Genomic DNA, 20226 nt, shown 5'->3' on the forward strand with positions numbered 1-20226 from the left:
TGGGGGTGGGGGGGTGAGAAAACCTGGATTTGTGCTGGAAATGGCCCACCTTGATTATCATGCACATTGTAGGGAGAGTGGTCACTTTGGATGAGCTATTACCAGCAGGATAGTGAGTTTGTGTGTGTGGTTTTTGGGAGGGGGGTGAGGGGGTGAGAGAACCTGGATTTGTGCAGGAAATGGCCCAACTTGATTATCATACACATTGTGTAGAGAGTTGTCACTTTGGATGGGCTATCACCAGCAGGAGAGTGAATTTGTGTGGGGGGGTGGAGGGTGAGAAAACCTGGATTTGTGCTGGAAATGGCCCAACTTGATGATCACTTTAGATAAGCTATTACCAGCAGGACAGTGGGGTGGGAGGAGGTATTGTTTCATATTCTCTGTGTGTATATAAAGTCTGCTGCAGTTTCCACGGTATGCATCCGATGAAGTGAGCTGTAGCTCACGAAAGCTCATGCTCAAATAAATTGGTTAGTCTCTAAGGTGCCACAAGTACTCCTTTTCTTTTTGCGAAAGACTGACTTAGCTACTGAAAACTGCTGTTGTATGATGGACGCGTCCCAGTGACTGCTGTGACTGAATAACAAGCACCCTTCTGATGAGGTGCATCTTCCTTGGCTATTAACATAATGTGAGCCATAAATAATTATTATTAGTAAGTTAATCAGTCTTTGTTATTTGCTCCTCCAGGTCTGCTCAAATGCAATCCTGCCATTGGACATGTGCCAGTGCAGATACCTGGGCCTAGCACTGTAAGCTTTCTGAGGGAGGGCTGGTCTGTTTTCTGCTTTTTATACAGCACCGTGCTGTGCTCTTGTCACTTTATGTTGTATAGTAGTCAGCCCATTGTATGTGGGACCAGCTGGATCTTACCAGTGCCTTTCACTTGGGCTTAATTGAACTTCTGCTATTTGTTGGTGATCTGGGCAATATCACCACTAAGTAGGTTTTGCTTCTATTTTTCTTTTTCACAGTCTTCTCCCTTAAAGTAATGGCAGTAAAACACAGGAGCCTAAATCCTTCATTACACATCTTTTACTACATAGGGCCCTAACAAATTCGCGGTCGTGAAAAATGTGCCATGGACCGTGAAATCTGGTTTCCCCCCCGTGAAATCTGGTCTTTTGTCTGCTTTTACCCTATACTATATAGATTTCACGGGGGGAGACCAGCATTTCTCAAATTGGGGGTCCTGACCCAAAAGGGAGTTGCAGGGGGTTGCAAGGTTATTTTAGAGGAGTTACGGTATTGCCTCCCTGACTTCTGTGCTGCCTTCAGAGCTGGGCAGCACCAGCAGCGCTAGAAGTAAGGGTAGCAGTACCACAACTCCCACTACAATAACGCTGCAGCACCCCACACACACACACACGCACACGACTCCTTTTTTGGTCAGGAGCTCTACAATTACAACACCATGAAATTTCAGGTTTAAATGGCTGAAATCATGAAATTTATGATTTTTAAAATCCTATGACCGTGAAATTGACCAAAATGGACCGTGAATTTGGAAGGGCCCTATACATATGCAAGAAATTATGTTAGTATTTTTCACTTATATTATCGCTCTCTTTTTTTTTTTTTTTCTGCATTCCAAGACAGTGACAAAGTCTATACTTTATCTTAATAGTTAGCCTGACAATGTAAATGACAGGTTCTCTCTTTGAAACACTCACATAACTCCAGTTAATGCTAATGTGAGTTATGCATGCACAGCAAAAGATGAATGCACACCTAAGTGTCTTTCTTGCTTATTTAGATGCCATATGGTTAAGCAGAAAAGTCAGAGATAATTTAATAGAGTTTTATAGTTTCACTGAGAAATAGTGGAGGATTCCAAAGGGAATGATGAAAAGCTATAAAAAAGTTATGAAAGGCTTAATTGAAGTTTAGAAGTGATTAAAATCTATTCTGGTTTCTGGGCCCAAAGCTATTCAAGCAAGTAGTTATTCATTTTGAGCTAAAACCACCAGCCATCACCATTTCATTCTGCTCTCCTGAAGGTATGTCCCTGTTACATTCATGAAGCAGTCGCAAGATCTTTTGCTAAGGGGACGATCTGTTGCTACTTGTCCCACTTAAAAAAAAAATCAAAGCTTGTTATGGAAAGTGCCTGATGAGTGTGCAATATTTTATCTGGAATATCACCCTCAATAAACAGTGTACTAGTCATGGAGTACATGTGAGTCTTTATGTATTAGTGGAGTGGTGATGTGGATATCCAGTATACTAGCAGAGGTGTGCGAACTCCTTAAAAACAGAAGCTAGAACTTCTGGTCTTCTCGGATAAGAGCATGAGACATCTATTGTATATACTACTCAACTAAGGACTTTGGGCAAATCGTTCCCTCCTACACTATCTATGAAGGGGTGCAGAGAACTCTTTCAAACATGGTATTACCAGCAGTTGCAATTGTATTAAGTGTTTTTCATGAAGTCCAGCTCCTGGAGGCAAGTTATTTGGTGAGACTCTCAGCTTTCATTTAAAAAAGTTCGAAGTCTCAAACCCTCATTGTTTTAGAAGAAAGCTTGAGCCTGTCTCCTGATTTTTGGACACTTGGGGTTGGCAATGCTGCAAATGACCAAAAGTCGTGGCTGGATGGAAGTTGAGCTTAAGTGGCATCATGCCCTCACTCTTTCAACCCTGTAGAAGCCCCTTCATGTGACCTCTGTGTCATGTGGGCCTCATAGGTTTTGTGCTGTGTTTGGTGGAGCCAAACAAGAGTCTATCTATATGTCATCATTCCTACACAAATATCTGGGCGTATGCCCATGGGAAGTGATGTTTGCCCTGTTAACATTTAACTCTTCTAGACATTTCTCCAGGAATATAGTGGGGAATGGTGCTAATAGCTAGGCCTTGCTAACTCAGCCTTACCCCTCCATGGATTGCTTGAGATTTCCCAGATTTCCCGTCAGATTTTGGGACAGTTGTTTGGAACAACAATTCCTATGCATACCATGGGTGACCAAACTTAGAATTACCCTTTTAACTTTGTCCCTCCAACATCTTTTTTACATAGATGCATAATCTGTCTGTTTTGTTATTGTTTAGTTTAAAACCTGCCAAAGATCTAGCTAGGTGGACAGCTTTACAAGAGTAGGTTCAAAGGGATGAACAAAAGTCTGCTGGTCTTCATAAAATCTATAAATAACTATCTTTGTTTTAACAATATTGTTTTAATTACCACATACCCCTATGGAAATCAGTGTTTGACACATGATCCAGAACAGTAATAGCTTATCTTGAAAACAAATGAATGTTTACGATATGGATGACAGCTTTACTTTCTCTTTCGTGTGTGAGAGAATAGGCTTATTCTAATATGTTTCAGACTCTCAGTATCTTACTATGACAGGTTTCAGAGTAACAGCCGTGTTAGTCTGTATTCGCAAAAAGAAAAGGAGTACTTGTGGCACCTTAGAGACTAACCAATTTATTTGAGCATAAGCTTTCGTGAGCTACAGCTCACTTCATCGGATGCATACTGTGGAAACTGCAGAAGACATTATATACACAAAGACCATGAAACAATACCTCCTCCCACCCCACTCTCCTGCTGGTAATAGCTTATCTAAAGTGATCACTCTCCTTACAATGTGTATGATAATCAAGTTGGGCCATTTCCAGCACAAATCCAGGTTTTCTCACCCTCCGCCCTCCCTCCCCCCCACACAAACTCACTCTCCTGCTGGTAATAGCCCATCCAAAGTGACCACTCTCTTTACAATGTGTATGATAATCAAGGCGGGCCATTTCCAGCACAAATCCAGGTTTTCTCAACCCCCCCCCAAACACACACACACAAACTCACTCTCCTGCTGGTAATAGCTTATCCAAAGTGACCACTCTGGATGGGCTGTTACCAGCAGGAGAGTGAGTTTGATTTTCATACACATTGTAAGGAGAGTGGTCACTTTGGATAAGCTATTACCAGCAAGAGAGTGAGTTTGTGTGTGTGGTTTTTGGAAGGGGGGGGGGTGAGAAAACCTGGATTTGTGCTGGAAATGGCCCACCTTGATTACACATTGTAAAGAGAGTGGTCACTTTGGATGGGCTATTACCAGCAGGAGAGTGAGTTTGGGGGGGGGGGGGGGGCGGAGGGTGAGAAAACCTGGATTTGTGCTGGAAATGGCCCAAGTTGATTATCATACACATTGTAAGGAGAGTGAGCACTTTAGATAAGCTATTACTAGCAGGAGAGTGGGGTGAGGGGAGGTATTGTTTCATGGTCTCTGTGTATATAATTTCTTCTGCAGTTTCCACAGTATGCATCCGATGAAGTGAGCTGTAGTTCACGAAAGCTTATGCTCAAATAAATTGATTAGTCTCTAAGGTGCCACAAGTACTCCTTTTCTTTTTGCGAGTATCTTACTATGTTAGTTCACCCAACTTTGTATTTAGAAATTAATCTTGAATATAATGAGAACAATCTGTGTGGTTTAGTAGTGGTGGTTTATTTTTAAATAACATGTAGATATAGTCAGAATTGTGAGTTAGGTACCAGCAGACGCTGTCTACAGTCACTTTCATAGTGTTTCATCCCAAACATTGCCCATTTAAGAATTGCCAGGGGTGGCCAGTCCACACAGGCGAACTAGGCAGTCGCCTAGGGTGCCAAGTTAAATGCGGTGTCAAATTTGAGGGAAAAAATCAAATTTAAAAAAAAATGAAAAAGATGAAAAAAATACAAATAAAATAATGAAGATGCCATTATTTCAATTCTCATGCGCGTATGGAGGAATATGAATTATAATTCATTTTGCTACATTTCTGCGAATTTATTAATATGTCAAATCATTTATTTACTGCAAAAATAAATAATATTTCAGTGAGCTTTTTTTTTCAATTTGTGATGTAGGGTCGAGATGACCCACTCCGCAATTTTGATAAGCAATAACTTAGCCCCAATGAAACACATCCACCAGAAGCAAGAGCTGTAATGCTATAGACACCTAACTCAAATATACATCAAGATTGCATAGCCAGAAATTCACGTAGAGTGGAGATATCACAGGTTGATACATGTCAAACAGTCATTTTAACATACATTGCAGGTAGATGGTTAAGAATCGAGCGAATACTTTGGAAAATTGTGTTTCTTGGTGCTAATAAATAAAGAATAATGTCTTTCAGCATTATAAATCCAAAATGTGAGTATCTTTAAGTATTATTAACCCTTAGCGTTATTATCCGGCTGCATAATTAAGAAGTTTTCTTTGTTATAACTGGTTCACGTGTAATAAATAAGGTCTATAAAAGAAAAATAACAGCGTTAACTGCTAGCGCTTAATAGACTATGAAAGTGATGATGTCACACTCCAAGCGGGTAACCGTGAGGAAAGATTACTTTCCAAACAACCGGTGTTGGGTTATAACATCGAAAAAGGTCATTTTGTTTCCATGTAAACGCTGTAACTAACTGCTTTAATAGGTAAGTGAGTGTATGTTACTAATCATTGAACCTTTAAGCAGTGAAAAGATATGTTGGGATGGCTGCAGTGTGGTTTAAATTGCCAGCCATCTGGTGTGTCAGCCATCCTTAATGCTATAATGCTTGCAGTTGGGAGCACAGTACAAAACAATATTCAAATGCCTCATGGCAGAAAGAGGAAAAAGATAACCCTCAGGAGCTGAGTATCATAAATGAAAGGCTGAGAGGGAAAAGTACCAAGCAAAACAGCAGGGATCCTTCCTGAAATATCTTCTCTTTCATCCAAATAAAGATGGAAGCAGTTCACAGCATTTAGATGAAGGAATTTTACTTGGAGAAGGAGGTTAGCTCACATCCGCAAAAAAGCAGTTTGGAACTCAAGATGATGGAAACTTACTTCTAGATGAAGGTAGCTCACAGCATCAGACTGATAGGAAGTGGAGAAAATGTATTCACCTTCAGAGACACATGCAGAAATTGACATAAATGAAGTAGAAGGAAGAAAGGATGAGGACGTTACAAACAAGTTACAGTATGGGGACCCAGCTCCATGGCCCAGATGTGATGACCGTGTCCGGTAAATTCTCATGGAACATGGACCCGAACAAGTTCATGAATTTCCCTTCCCTAAGGTTGGAAATAAAAGAAAATTCTCTGCTCAGCATTACAAGAGTAAACTTGTTAATGGGGAAGAAATTCATTGACACTGGTTACAATATTCAGTGTCAAAGGACTCTGTGTTTTGCTTTTGCTGCAAGTTGTTTAGAAATCAAGCAATTGGTACATCACTTACTGAAAATGGTTCGAAGGACTAGAAAAACATATCTTCAATTCTCTCTTCACAAGAAAGAAGTACAGAACATTTGGAATGTTTTCAAAATTGGAAAGAATTTGAATTACGATTGAAAAAAGGAAAAACAATCGATGAAGAAAATTTACATGTGATCAAGGAAAAAGAAGAATATTGGCAACAAATATTAGAGCATGTGATTGTGTTAGTGAGAGTTCTTGGTGGGCAAAATCTAGCATTCCGCAGCCGCGGTAGAAATGAAAAATTATACATGCCAAGTAATGGAAACTCTTTAAAATTTGTTGAATACCTAGCTTTGTTTGATCCAGTCATGAAGGAGCATCTGCGTAAAATAACCAATCATGAAACATAGGTTCATTTACTTAGAAAAAAATATGCAGACTGACCTGATTCAAATCCTAGAAATGCCATTAAAAATAAAATTGTAGAAGCTGCGCATTCTGCAAAATACTTTTCAATAATACTGGACTGTACACCAGATGTGAGTCATGTTGAACAAATGACAATGATCATTCGTTTTGTGGATATGGAAAAGTCTGCAGATGAAGATAATGCTGAAGTGCTCATAAAGGAACATTTTTTGGGTCTCATACACTGAAGGATATGGCTGGAGCATTTATGACTGAAATATTCTACAAGAGCTTAAAACAATGTCATTATCTGTTGAAAACTTACGTGGATAAGGCTATGATGATGGGAGTAATATGAAGGGTAAAGACAATGAATGATGGAAAACAATCCTAGGGCCTTTTTCGTTCCTTGCAGTGTGCATTCTCTGAATTTGGTTGTCGATGCTTCTAGATGCTGTTTGGAGGCAAGCAGTTTCTTTGACCTGGTGCAATGTGTTTATGTGTTTTTTTTTCTCAGGCTCAACATGCCGTTGGGAGATTCTGACTCGCCATGTGAATTCTCTAACAGTGAAACCACTTAGAGAAGATGGGAGAGTGACACTGATGCTTTGAAGCCTCTTTGCTATGAACTTGGAAACATTTATGATGTCCTAATTGAAATTTCTGATGATACTACCTTTCCTGGATCATCTGGCAATACGGCACATTCAGATGCAGAAGCTCTTGCAAATGGCCTTTCCAAGTTCAAATTTGTGACTTCACTCATTTTGTGGTATAATATCCTTTTCGAGATTAACCTCATTAGTAAGCAGCTTCAGGAAAAGAATTTGAACATACATTCTGCTATTCAAAAACTGCAGCAAACTAAAAATATTCTGGAGGAATTCAGAAGTGATGAAGGGTTCGAAAGAACACTGGTAGATTCTCTCGAACTTGCTGAAGAAATAGACTTTCCGACAGAATTTGAACCAGAGCCAGTTCGCATTTGGCAAAAGAAACAGCAGTTTTCATATGAAGGACGAAACACTTCTAATGCATTTTCATTTGAAATTGGACTGAAATACCACCTAGCTGTCGTGTACAAATCTATTCTGAAAATTTCGTGTCTCTATTTTATCTGATCTCAGAAACATTGGTTGGACAGACGTATGGACAAACCGAATAATTAAGCCTCTGTTTAAAAAAAAAAAAGCTTAAAAAACATTAAAAGGAGAAAAGGGGCAAAATGTTTCCCAGTTTACCAAAAACCTCAGCCTAGATCTACCCTTGGGGGTGGGGGGCACCGATTGCATGGTTCGCCTAGGGTGCCAGTTGCTGGCAGCTAGTCTAGGGCCGCCCCTGAGAATTACATTAGTAACCTGTGAGAAAGTTGGTGAAACATACAAAGAAGCACATTATAGCTGCATTCAGCTTTAATACCAAGGTGTGGCCCATATAGAATACTGGTCCTGATATGCAGTGCTCCATCTTTATTAAGGAAATGCAATTTTGTGGTATAGAACTCTTTTGGGACCATATTTGGCTCATGAGCTGCACATTGGCCAGTGCTGCTTCAATTTATACAATTAAATACATTTTATTTGAATATTGTGTCCTTACAGGGGATCACAAAATGCTTTACTCAGAGTTTATAGACACCTAAAGAGAAAAAAAAAGACATTAAGGTGTGATGAGAATGAAAGGTAAAATTTGTAAAGATAACATTTCTATAACCTCCCCTTATAGATTCACATAAAAATTGCATATTTCACACTCCCATGTAAATCATAACATTAAACAATACAGAATCTTATGCTGGTTATAGGCTACATCCTGCTTACTTCAATGGATTAGTTATATGAACAAGGCAAACGGGATGTGGCCTCATATACTTGAAATGTTTTGTTAAAACTGAGAAAAAGAATTAGTGTGTGATCCTAGGGGTGTATACAGGATGGCCCCAATTCAGCAAAGTACTTGAGCCTATAAGACCATCTCTATTCAGCAAAGCACTTCATGCGTTACTTTAAGCACACGAAAAATCCCATTGACTGTCTGTGTACAAGTAAATGGGAATGCTCATATGCTTAAAGTTAAGCATGAACTTAAATATCCTATTGAATCTGGGCCTGTGAATAACCTATTTACAAATTTCTTGCTGAGGAACAGAGGCAATAAAAGCTCAGGCCAGCTGTTGTATCTGTGCAAGTTTACCAGGGAGTCCAATTTTTTAAACTGCAGTTCTACTCCAAAAAGTGACCGACGCCTAGTATGTGCTAAATTGCTGCCGCTGCAATCAACGCAGCTTCATCGATTTAATGGGTCTGGTGAAGACACAATAAGTCGATGGGAGAGCGTTCTGCTGTCGACTTAATTAATCCACCTCAACGAGAGACAGAAGCTACGTCGATGGAAGAGCTTTAAGGCAATGTAAGTTACTTCAACTTAAGTTATGTCATGTACATAACTTAACTAGCATAACTTACATCGACTTACAGCATTAGTGTGGAGTAGGCCTAAGTAAAGTACTATTGTGCTTTACGCGAGGCACAGTCAACCTGTGGAACTCTTTGCCAGAGGATGTTGTGAAGGCCAAGACTATAACAGGGTTCAAAGAAGAACTAGATAAGCTCAAGGACGATAAGTCCATCAATGGCTATTAGCCAGGATGGGCAGGGATGGTGTCCCTAGCCTCTGTTTGCCAGAAGCTGGGAATAGATGACAGGGAAGGGATCACTGATGATTGTCTGTTCTGTTCATTCCCTCGGAAGCACCTGGCATTGGCCACTATCAGAAGAGAGGATACTGGGCTAGGTGGACCTTTGATCTGACCCAGTATGGCCATTCTTACGTTCTCAATAGATGCTCCCTGAGTGTGTGTGTTGTCATTTCTGCTTCCACTGCTGACTACCATTCACTCTTGTTTGCAATGCAGAGCCACCATAACTATGGGAGAGAGATCAGGATTCTCTGCTGGCTTGTGCATGATCAACTGAATATTTTAATTGTTTTAATTGCAAAATTTGTGTTGTTGTTGATGTGTGAGCCAGAAAGAACACAGCTGGACTTTGAAATTCCATGTTGCATTTGCTGGGCTAGCGGTTAGTAAAATAATCTTTTTATTTACAAGCGGAGTACATTTGATCTGGAGACATGCTAGAAATGGAACCTCACAATGCCATTTTCAAAAGCCATGCTGTAAGATTCTGGCAGGCTTTGAGGGTGAAGAAACTGAAAGGAGTTTGATTCTTATTAGATTCTGCAACGAAAATATTTCTTTGTTACTGAAAGCCCTATATGAAGTCCATGCAATCAGACAGCCAGCAGCTGCAACTTTTATTAGGTTTGAGTCAAAGTAATATCCTGAGATAAAAAGGAAATGCAGATAATTGACTGGCATTTATTTTTGCAAAGCATCAAAGTGAGATTGCTATCTGATCCAAACAGAGAGAGCACTGTTCAGCCATATGAGGATGTTACAGACCAGTTTCATCCCTGGTGTGTCTCTATTAACTTCAATTTAGTTACAGCAGTGATTAAGCAAGCCATTTGTTTATAAAAATAGCTTCACTACACAAAAGGATTAGCTATTTAAATGGTCACATTAAACAAGATATTACTAGAATTACTCCTTCCTCAGTAGTTGGAGCTCCTGCAAGTGGTTTTATCAACCCTGGGACAAGGACCGCAATAGAAATAACGGGATTAAACTCAATAGCTTTGAGATATGTGTAGGGTTGCCAGGCACCCATTCTGACAGGAACATCCGGTCAAAAAGGGACCCTGGTCAGCACTGCTGATCAGGCCGCTAAAAGTCCAGTCAGCAGCACAGTGGGGCTAAGGCCGGCTTCCTGCGGCTCCCAGAAGTGGCTGGCATGTCTGATTCCTGGGCTCAGGGGTGGCCACAGGCTCTCCGCACGCTGCCCCTCCCCCGAGCACCAGCTCCGCAACTCCCATTGGCTGGGAACCATGGCCAGTGGGAGCTGCAAGGGCGGCGCCTGTGGTTGCAGACAGTGTGCAGAGCCCCCTGGCCCCTCTGCCTAGGAGCCAGACATGCCACTGACTTTCGGGAGCTGCCTGAGGTAAGTGCCCATTGGCCAGAGCCTGCACCTTGCACCCTAACCCCTTGCCCCAGCCCTGAGCCCCCTGCTGCACCCCAAACCCCTCATCCCCAGAGCCTGCACCCCAAGCCGGAGCCCGCACCCCAACCTGGAACCCGCTCCTGCATCCTGAACCCCTCAGCCTCAGCCCAGAGCCCCCTCATGCATCCCAAACCTCTCATCCCAGCCCCACCCCAGAGCCCTCACCCCCTCCCTCACCCCAACCCCCTGCCCAGCTCAGTGAAAGTTAGTGATAGTGGGGGAGAGCGAGCAATGGAGGGAGGGGGGATGGAGTGAGCGAGGGCGGGGCCTCAAAGCAGGGGCAGGGCAGGAGACACAGGGTAGGGGTTGGGACAATGGTGTTTGGTTTTGTGTGATAAGAAAGTTGGCAAACCTAGATATCAGGTGGGTACTTTGGGTACAAACCTGTAAGGTGCTTAGTATAATCAGCTTGGACTGATTTGAAAGTTTATGGAGCCTGGCACCTGCTCAGGAAATTAATGGAAACTGGGTGTTCAAATCCCCTAGATGGCTTTGAAAATCTCAACCACAGTGTGGTGCCTAATTCCTACCATCTCCTACATTTATGCAACAGAAATAATGCTGCGTTGCCTTCTAATATTGGCATTGAAAAATTCTTTATATAGAAACAGTGTTCTTAAATGTATTACCCTTTTTCGTTTTTAGATAATTCTTGTGAGTTCTTCACATAATGACCGGGACCAGAGCCTTTTCATGAGCATGGATGAAGGAGCCACTTTTCAAAAGCAGCCCATTACCTTCTTTGTGGAAACCCTGATTTTTCACCCAAAAGATGAGGATAAGGTGATTGCTTACACCAAGGAAGGCAAGGTAAAGCTTGGCTGTTCTTGACCATCACACAATGTTTCGTATTAACCTAATCAAATTGTCATGACTTGCTGATTAGGTTTATATAACATGAGTTGCCTAAGGTGAAGGAATACCCAGTTCCTGAAATGCTCCTTTCTTTATTTCAGTAAATTATATCAGTCTCAAAATGCCAGTGTCCTTTTAGAGTATTTTCATTCTCTGTCATTTCTTGTTGATACTGATATTGGCAATATAATCTATCCTGTAACGTAATTATAGTTAAGTACAATCCTAGAAACTTATTTTCCCCTAGAAATTGGCCATAAGAAATTCTATAGTATAGTAGAAAGTTAACTGAGCTGAAATATTGGCTCCAAAGCCATTCTTGGTTGTAAAATAAAATAAAATGAAATAAACCTTTGTTTAGGTGTAAAGCAGAATAAGATTCCGTGGAAACAGTAGATCTGTAGAAAAGTAGAAGAATGCTTTCTTTGAAGTATTCAGACCACGTACAGATTTAGAAGTCATATCAAATTATTTGTAGACTTTCAGTAGTTTTCTGGATTACTGCTCCTTAAAGTATAAAGATTTATGGCATTTTTCTGGATGTGTTAATGTAAACACCTGCAATTGAGCACATAATCCAGTAAAAATGTATATGCAATATTTTTTCATAGCACCAGAGCTAAAGCTGTAAAATCATAGAGATTGTGGCCCTGATTCTGGTCTGTCTTACTCTTGGTTTGTATTGACATAACTCTATTATTACTCCTGATATGTGCAACACTGAGTGAGATCAGAATCAGGCCCTTTAAGCTTTGTCACCATGTATGGAGAGTTTATCTTGCTGATGTGATGAAGGGAGTAGAGAGCAAGTTGTTCATTCTACAGTAAAGTATTGCATAGATATTACTGAAGTTTCATTGAGCTACCTTTCAGGAATTGAATCTAAAGCTATGCTCAGCTGATCACCAGTGGTTCATGCTGTTCCACTATTTGAAAACAAGGCTACATCTAGAAGAACTAATGACAGCTTTGACTGTTTCTGCCTTACAAATATCATGGTGGATTTCTTTGTTTTGTTAAGTCAGTTTTAGGTCCTAACTAACATACAAAAATGTTTTGAAAATTTGACAACAGCAAAAATATTTACGTGGGGAAAATACAGCACAAAAGCCTTCATTGTGGAAACCTCTGTTTTCAGTTGCGTTTCTGGTGGAATAATCTACTAAGGGAAGTGGTGGAAGTGCCGATTAAAATTAGACTGAACAAAACACTAGAAAATGTGCAATAAGTAACAATCCTGTATTGGCCACGAGAAGGATTAGGTGATCTAATAGATCTTTCCTTTCTATCAGTCTTACAATTAAAGCAGTGAATCATAGGGACATAAAAGACCAAATCGTGCAGTCTTTACTCAAGATGTATGTGAGAAAAGCTATCATTGGCTGGAAGGGGAGATTTGCCTGTGTAAATCTTGAGTAAGGACTGCAGGATTTGTCCTAAAAAGAGTAGAAGAGAGAAATTCAGAGGTAGAGACGAGGGGTAGAGAGAAGGAAGAGGTGGAGGGCAAAGTTCAGAAGTGGCATAAAAAGAGAATCACTGTGTTGAAATCCATGGCCCCAGAGGTAACATACTCCTTGAGAGTCTGGATCATAGTCTGGATCCTAGAGTTTTATAATTATATTTCCTAAGTGAAAGAAAGATGTATCAGAAAACTCATGAGAACAAGCTCTCTCATTTTTACAGCCTAAATTTGCAGACCCAAGAAGTTCAAATAATTTGGATAAACTGAGAAGAAGCTTTCTAATCAACCCATTACTTGCAGTAGCATTTTTGAGTGCACAAGAAATGCAGGATTGGGCTCTTTGACAAATAGCAATCTGTAAGCTTCTGTCTCCTGGAGCATCTCAATATTCTCATGATTTCTGGCTTGATTTAGTACCTACTTTATATAGCAAAACCTGGATTGTTCTTCTATTGAGTACCCTGTATTTTATTTAAATAAAGCTCCAATCTCTAACTGACACTCTGTAAATGAATACAGATCTAGTCAGTGCGGTTGGGTTAATCCACTTACTGGCTTACTTTCTTTTTTTGGCTATCAAAATAATAATGAACATCAATCAGTTGTTCACTGAGACAATATAAATGCTTGATTTCACTTTTAAGACTTGACAGGGATCACAGGAGATTTTAATTGTTTCTTTGAAAACTGTGTGAGGGTGGGGAGAAAACCTGAACTTCTGTATTCTGTGGCCTTATAAAAAGTGACTATACTAATTTAGTGCAAGGCTGGTAATTAACAGAATAAAAACTAATTCAGAAGTCTTTGCTGAAACTGAAAGTTTTGCCTTTTCCATTAATACAACTTATACCACAAATCTAATTTCAAATTTGATTTTTGTCATGGGTAATCAAAAATAAAATACACGATGAGCCAGAGTTTTCTCTCATTTAGGGCCTGCTTCAGCATGATATTTTAGCACATGCATAAATTTAAGCATGTTGAGTAGTCTTACTGAATTTAAGTTAAACACATTCTTAAATACCTTGCTGAAATGGGGTCTAGCTCATTACTCCTAGATATACCTCTTTTTATTATGATAAATTATTCCTTCCATTCTTGGTGTTTTAAACTCTTCAACTTTGTGTTCATTTAGTTGTTTTTTGGCCAACCTCTACATATTTGTATAGGATACATCTATGCCAAATTATATATCTTCTCCATTTTTCTAATCCTTAGCAAGTCATTCCAATTCACATCCTTACCAATTGTTGTTCTCCCCTGAACTCTCTTCATTGTGTCTTTCTGACTGATAAAGGCTGGTGGTATTCCAGAGATGCTTTCACCAAATTCATAGACAGAATGGTATGTCCCTTTTCCCATTACATGCATTTCCTATGTCATATATGCAGCCTAATACCGCCTATAATTTATACCGTAAATAGCAACACCCTGTACAGTGAATATCCACAATACATTGTCTCCTATTCTGGTCACTTTACTTCACATTTCCATGGGACAAAGCCCTGCTACTATGCATTATAATGCATGATAGTTGGATAGTGTTGTTCTTTGGCCATTCGTATTATTTCTAATTACAAAAATTAATCAAGAAAAGGTGCGTAACTGTACATTCTTAAATATGTAGTGTAACAGGGTCGGGCCAGATGGCTATAGGAGAGTAATAGAAGGCAGATATATTAGCCCCAGGCTAAGTAGGTCCCTTTTCCCTGGGTAAGGTTACAGGCCAATCAGGAACCTTCTGGAGACAATTAAGACAGGCTGATCAGAACACCTGCAGCCAATCAAGAAGCTGCTAGAATCAATTAAGGAAGGCTAATCAGGGCACCTGGGTTTTAAAAAGGAGCTCACTTCAGTTTGTGGTGTGCGTGTGAGGAGCTGGGAGCAAGAGTTGCTAGGAGCTAAGAGTGAGAATGCGGACTGTTGGAGGACTGAGGTGTACAAGCATTATCAGAGACCAGGAGGAAGGTCCTATGGTGAGGATAAAGAAGGTGTTGGGAGGAGGCAATGGGGAAGTAGCCCAGGGAGTTGTAGCTGTCGCACAGCTGTTCCAGGAGGCACTCTAGACAGCTGCATTCCACAGGGCCCTGGGCTGGAACCCAGAGTAGAGGGCGGGCCCAGCTTCCCCCCAAATCCTCGTCGGACACAAGAGGAGTTGACCTGGACTGTGGGTTCAGAAAAATGGCCAAGCTGAGGGCTGTTGTGAAGCTCCAAGGCGAGCAAATCCACCAATAAGCGCAAGACCCACCAAGGTAGAGCGGGAACTTTGTCATAGTAAATTACACAGTATGTAATATCCATAATAAAAGCGCAATATGTACATAATGGACTCATCACTTTCACTTGTGCCTCTCCTGTTACAAACAAGTGTCTTTCTTAGTATTCCCTGTGAGGCTCTGCACTGTAGCACAGACTGTGCCTTAACAGTTAAATGAGGCCTTACATTGAAAGGGAGAAGTTTTCCCTATGATTTTCATCTGAAATATGGCGGGGGGGAAGGAACCCAGTGATGTGTAAATTAAATGAAATAACAAATACAAGGGACTTCAATGTCTGTGTATATCTGACTTCTTAAAGCTGTGCTGGGGTTACTTTATATCTACAAAGGTCAGAACATGCAGGGATAAAGTGAGACAGGCTAAAAGTCAAGTAGAGTTGGACCTTGCAAAGGGAATTAAAACCAATAGTAAAAGGTTCTATAGCCATATAAATAAGAAGAAAACAAAGAAAGAAGAAGTGGGACCGCTAAACACTGAGGATGGAGTGGAGGTCAAGGATAATCTAGGCATGGCCCAATATCTAAACAAATACTTTGCCTCAGTCTTTAATAAGGCTAAAGAGGATCTTAGGGGTAACGGTAGCATGACAAATGGGAATGAGGGTATGGAAGTAGATATTACCATATCTGAGGTAGAAGTGAAACTCAAACAGCTTAATGGGACTAAATCGGGGGGCCCAGATAATCTTCATCCAAAAATATTAAAGGAATTGGCACCCAAAATTGCAAGCCCATTAGTAAGAATTTGTAATGAATCTGTAAACTCAGGGGTTGTACCGTATGATTGGAGAATTGCTAACATAGTTCCTATTTTTAAGAAAGGGAAAAAAAGTGATCTGGGTCTGTTAGTTTGACATCTGTAGTATGCAAGGTCTTGGAAAAAATTTTGAAGGAGAAAGTAGTTAAGGACATTAAAGTCAATGGTAAATGGGACAAATACAACATAGTTTTACAAAAGGTAGATCCTGCCAAACCAACCTGATCTCCTTCTTTGAGAAAGTAACAGATTTTTTAGACAAAGGAAATGCAGTGAATCTAATTTACCTAGTTTTCAGTAAGGCATCTGATACCCTGCCACATGGGGAATTATTAGTTAAATTGGAAAAGATGGGGATCAATATGAAAATTGAAAGGTGGATAAGGAATTGGTTAAAGAGGAGACTACAGTGGGTCCTACTGAAAGGTGAACTGTCAGGCTGGAAGGAGATTAGCAGTGGAGTTCCTCAAGGATCAGTTTTGGGACCAATCTTATTTAATCTTTTTATTGCTGACTTCGGCACAAAAAGTGGGAGTGTGCTAATAAAGTTTGCGGATGATACAAAGCTGGGAGGTATTGCCAATTTAGATAAGGACAGGGATATCATACAGGAGGATCTGGATGACCTTGTAAACTGGAGTAATAATAATAGGATGAAATTTAATAGTGAGAAGTGTAAGGTTATGCATTTAGGGATTAATAACAAGAATTTTAGTTATAAGCTGGGGACGCATCAATTAGAAGTAACAGAGGAGGAGAAAGACCTTGGAGTATTGCTTGATCATAGGATGACTATGAGCCGCCAGTGTGATATGGCTGTGAAAAAAGTCTTGGGATGCATCAGGAGAGGATCCAGTAGGGATAAGGAGGTTTTAGTACCGTTATACAAGGCACTGGTGAGACCTCACCTGGAATACTGTGTGCAGTTCTGGTCTCCCATGTTTAAGAGGGATGAATTCAAACTGGAACAGGTACAGAGAAGGGCTACTAAGATAATCCGCGGAATGGAAAACTTGTCTTATGAAAGGAGACTCAAGGAGCTTGGCTTGTTTAGCCTAACTAAAAGAAGGTTGAGGGGAGATATGATTGCTCTCTATAAATATATCAGAGGGATAAATACCGGAGAGGGAGAGGAATTATTTAAGCTCAGTACCAATGTGGACACAAGAACAAATGGATATAAACTGGCCACCAGGAAGTTTAGTCTTGAAATTAGATGAAGGTTTCTAACCATCAGAGGATTGAAGTTTTGGAATAGCCTTCCAAGGGAAGCAGTGGGGGCAAAAGCTCTATCTGGCTTTAAGATTAAACTCGATAAGTTTATGGAGGAGGTGGTATGATGGGATAACATGATTTTGGTAATTAAATATTCATGGTAAATAGGCCTAATGGCCTGTGATGGAATGTTAGATGGGGTGGGATCTGAGTTATCCAGGAAAGAATTTTCTGTAGTATCTGGCTGGTGAATCTTGCCCATATGCTCAGGGTTTAGCTGATCGCCATATTTGGGTCGGGAAGAAATTTTCCTCCAGAGCAGATTGGAAGAGGCCTTGGAGCTTTTGTGCCTTCCTCTGTAGCATGGGGCATGGGTCACTTGCTGGAGGATTCTCTGCTCCTTGAAGTCTTTAAACCACGATTTGAGGACTTCAATAGCTCAGGCATAGGTGAGATGTTTTTCACAGGAGTGGGTGGGTGAAATTCTGTGGCCTGCATTGTGCAGGAGGTCAGATTGGATGTTCATAATGGTCCCTTCTGACCTTTGTATCTACGAATCTATGAGGAGAATGCATTCTGAAGGTTCTGATTGAAATAAGGTAGTCTTTGAATGAATAGTGTTATGTATTGCGCATGTCATGGAAAGAGAATTATATCTGTGCTACTGACATTCCTTGTCTCAGTGTTCTTGTTGTTATTAGCACATTAATTTCTGAAATTAACTGTGGTGGGAAAGAAACCAAATCCAGTGTTACCAACTGTGACCAGTGCAGAGGAAGGGAGGAAGGTCCTGGCCCATCCCCTGCCATCTCCACCTTACCTCTTTTGAGGTAGCTGTTGCTCCTTGGGGTGCAATCAGGGAGTCTCTGTGCTTATTAGGATCCCTGTTAAGCAAGCATTTTAAGTAAGGCTGTCAAGCAATTAAAAAAATGGATCGCGATTAATCGCGCTGTTAATAATAGAATACCATTTATTTAAATATTTTTGAATGTTTTCTACATTTTCAAATATATTGATTTCAGTTACAATGCTGAATACAAAGTGTACAGTGCTCACTTTATATTTTTTATTACAAATATTTGCACTGTAAAAAACAAAAGAAATAATATTTTTCAATTCACCTAATACAAGTACTGTAGTGCAATCTCTTAACATGAAAGTTGAACTCACAAATGTCGAATTTATGTACAAAAAAACCCCTGCATTCAAAAATAAAATAATGTAAAACTGGTTGAAGCACCAAGGGACATATAAATCTTTAATGCATCTGGCGTGTAAATACCTTGCGACGCTGGCTACAACAGTGCCATGCAAAAGTTCAGGTGACATTGTAATTAAGAAGTGGGCAGTATTATCTCCCGTAAATGTAAACAAACTTGTTTCTCTCAGCGATTGGCTGAACAAGAAATAGGGCTGAATGGACTTGTAGGTCCTAAAGTTTTACATTGTTTTGTTTGTGAGTGCAGTTATGTAACAAAAAACCCCTACATTTGTAAGTTGCATTTTCATGATTAAGAGATTGCACTACAGTACTCGTATAGGTGAATTGAAAAATAATATTTCTTTTGTTTATCATTTTTACAGTGCAAATATTTGTAATAAAAAATAATATAAAGTGAGCACTGTAAACTTTGTATTCTGTGTTGTATTTGAAATTGATATATTTGAAAATGTAGAAAAACGTCCAAAAATATGTAATACATTTCAATTGGTATTCTATTGTTTAACAGTGTGATTAATTTTTTTGAGTTAATCATGGGAGTTAACTGCGATTAATCGACAGCCCTAATTTTAAGCTTTGCAGAATTGGGGCCTTGAGCATTTGTAATTGGCTGGCCCCTGTGTGGGAAGAACCAAGGGAGGAAAAATTCCCTTGTACTCCTTCCTCTTGAACAATCACAGCAGGGTAAGCAACAGTCTGCTCCAAAATGAAATTGTACATTGTTTTCATGGGAAACAAGATGTCACTGACAGAGTGTTTCACTCTTATTTATATATATATATATATAGTGTGTGTGTATATAAATTTTTGTGTGTATATATTAATGTTAAGGAAGTTTGTCTTCGTTTCACTTGATCAAAAAGATTCAAATGTTATTGCTTTGGAAAGCATTGTAGAAAATTCCTTGAACTGACTTTGATTTACGTGAAATCTGTCGTTTTAATAGCTTATTTCAAAGTCCCTTGGTTAGCCACTGTCTTTTAAAATTTAAACTGTTAGCAGTGCTCTACCAGCTAATATTTTTCTTTTTTCTTTGAAGCTCTATGTGTCAGTTGACTTGGGGAAAAAATGGACTCTTCTGCAGGAACGAGTGTCAAAAGACCATATTTTTTGGTAAGAGGCATACATTGTTGTTAGTCTCCAATGAACACATGAAAGGAAAAAGTATCTGATACTATTCCTCCTAAGTGTTTCCTGAGGCAGGAGGAAGGATAATAAAACAAATTTGACATCTTTTGCAGGGGCAATTCTAGTCTCCTGTTCACCTGGGTCCAGTCTTGCAAATTCAGACTCATATTTATTCAGGCAAGGAGCCCCAATTGAATCGAATGTAAGAGTTTTCAGTACTGTGATCTAGTGACGTTGGTTTAGAGAGAATTTTAATGTCTACTCAAACTGCACTTCATTTTACAGATAAAAGTGATCTCTAGAAGCCAGATGTATCAATCTCAAGGGAAAAATCTATAAAGTTAAAGGCTGAATCTGGCATTATCTACATCTGTATAGAAAAATGTTCATTGCTTGGGAAGCAAGTGAAAAATCATGTTTTTGTCCAATTGGCAAAACATTTGCTGTCTTTCCACAAATATGGTGGGTTGTTTTCCCAGGGAGGAAAAAAAACTGTTTGTTGAACTAAAATGGCCACTGTTCTATGAAAGTTACCCGAAGCCAATCTGTGAAAATGTGTGACTTGTTCCAGAATGGAAATGAAAGAGAAGAA

The 20226-nt window shown here is 39.8% G+C and overlaps 1 protein-coding gene across 1 annotated transcript in view; it reads left to right on the forward strand.

Annotated features, from left to right (window-relative positions):
* The window catches only part of SORCS2 (sortilin related VPS10 domain containing receptor 2), an 838677-nt gene that overhangs the window by 679553 nt on the left and 138898 nt on the right, over positions 1-20226 (forward strand). The window contains exons 4-5 of the mRNA XM_077814654.1: positions 11363-11527; positions 19546-19619. Of these exons, the coding sequence (XP_077670780.1) occupies positions 11363-11527; positions 19546-19619 (239 nt within the window). The remainder of the gene's footprint in view (positions 1-11362; positions 11528-19545; positions 19620-20226) is intronic.

The sequence above is a fragment of the Eretmochelys imbricata genome, chromosome 4, assembly GCF_965152235.1.
Source record: "Eretmochelys imbricata isolate rEreImb1 chromosome 4, rEreImb1.hap1, whole genome shotgun sequence".
Taxonomy (NCBI): Eukaryota; Metazoa; Chordata; order Testudines; family Cheloniidae; genus Eretmochelys; species Eretmochelys imbricata.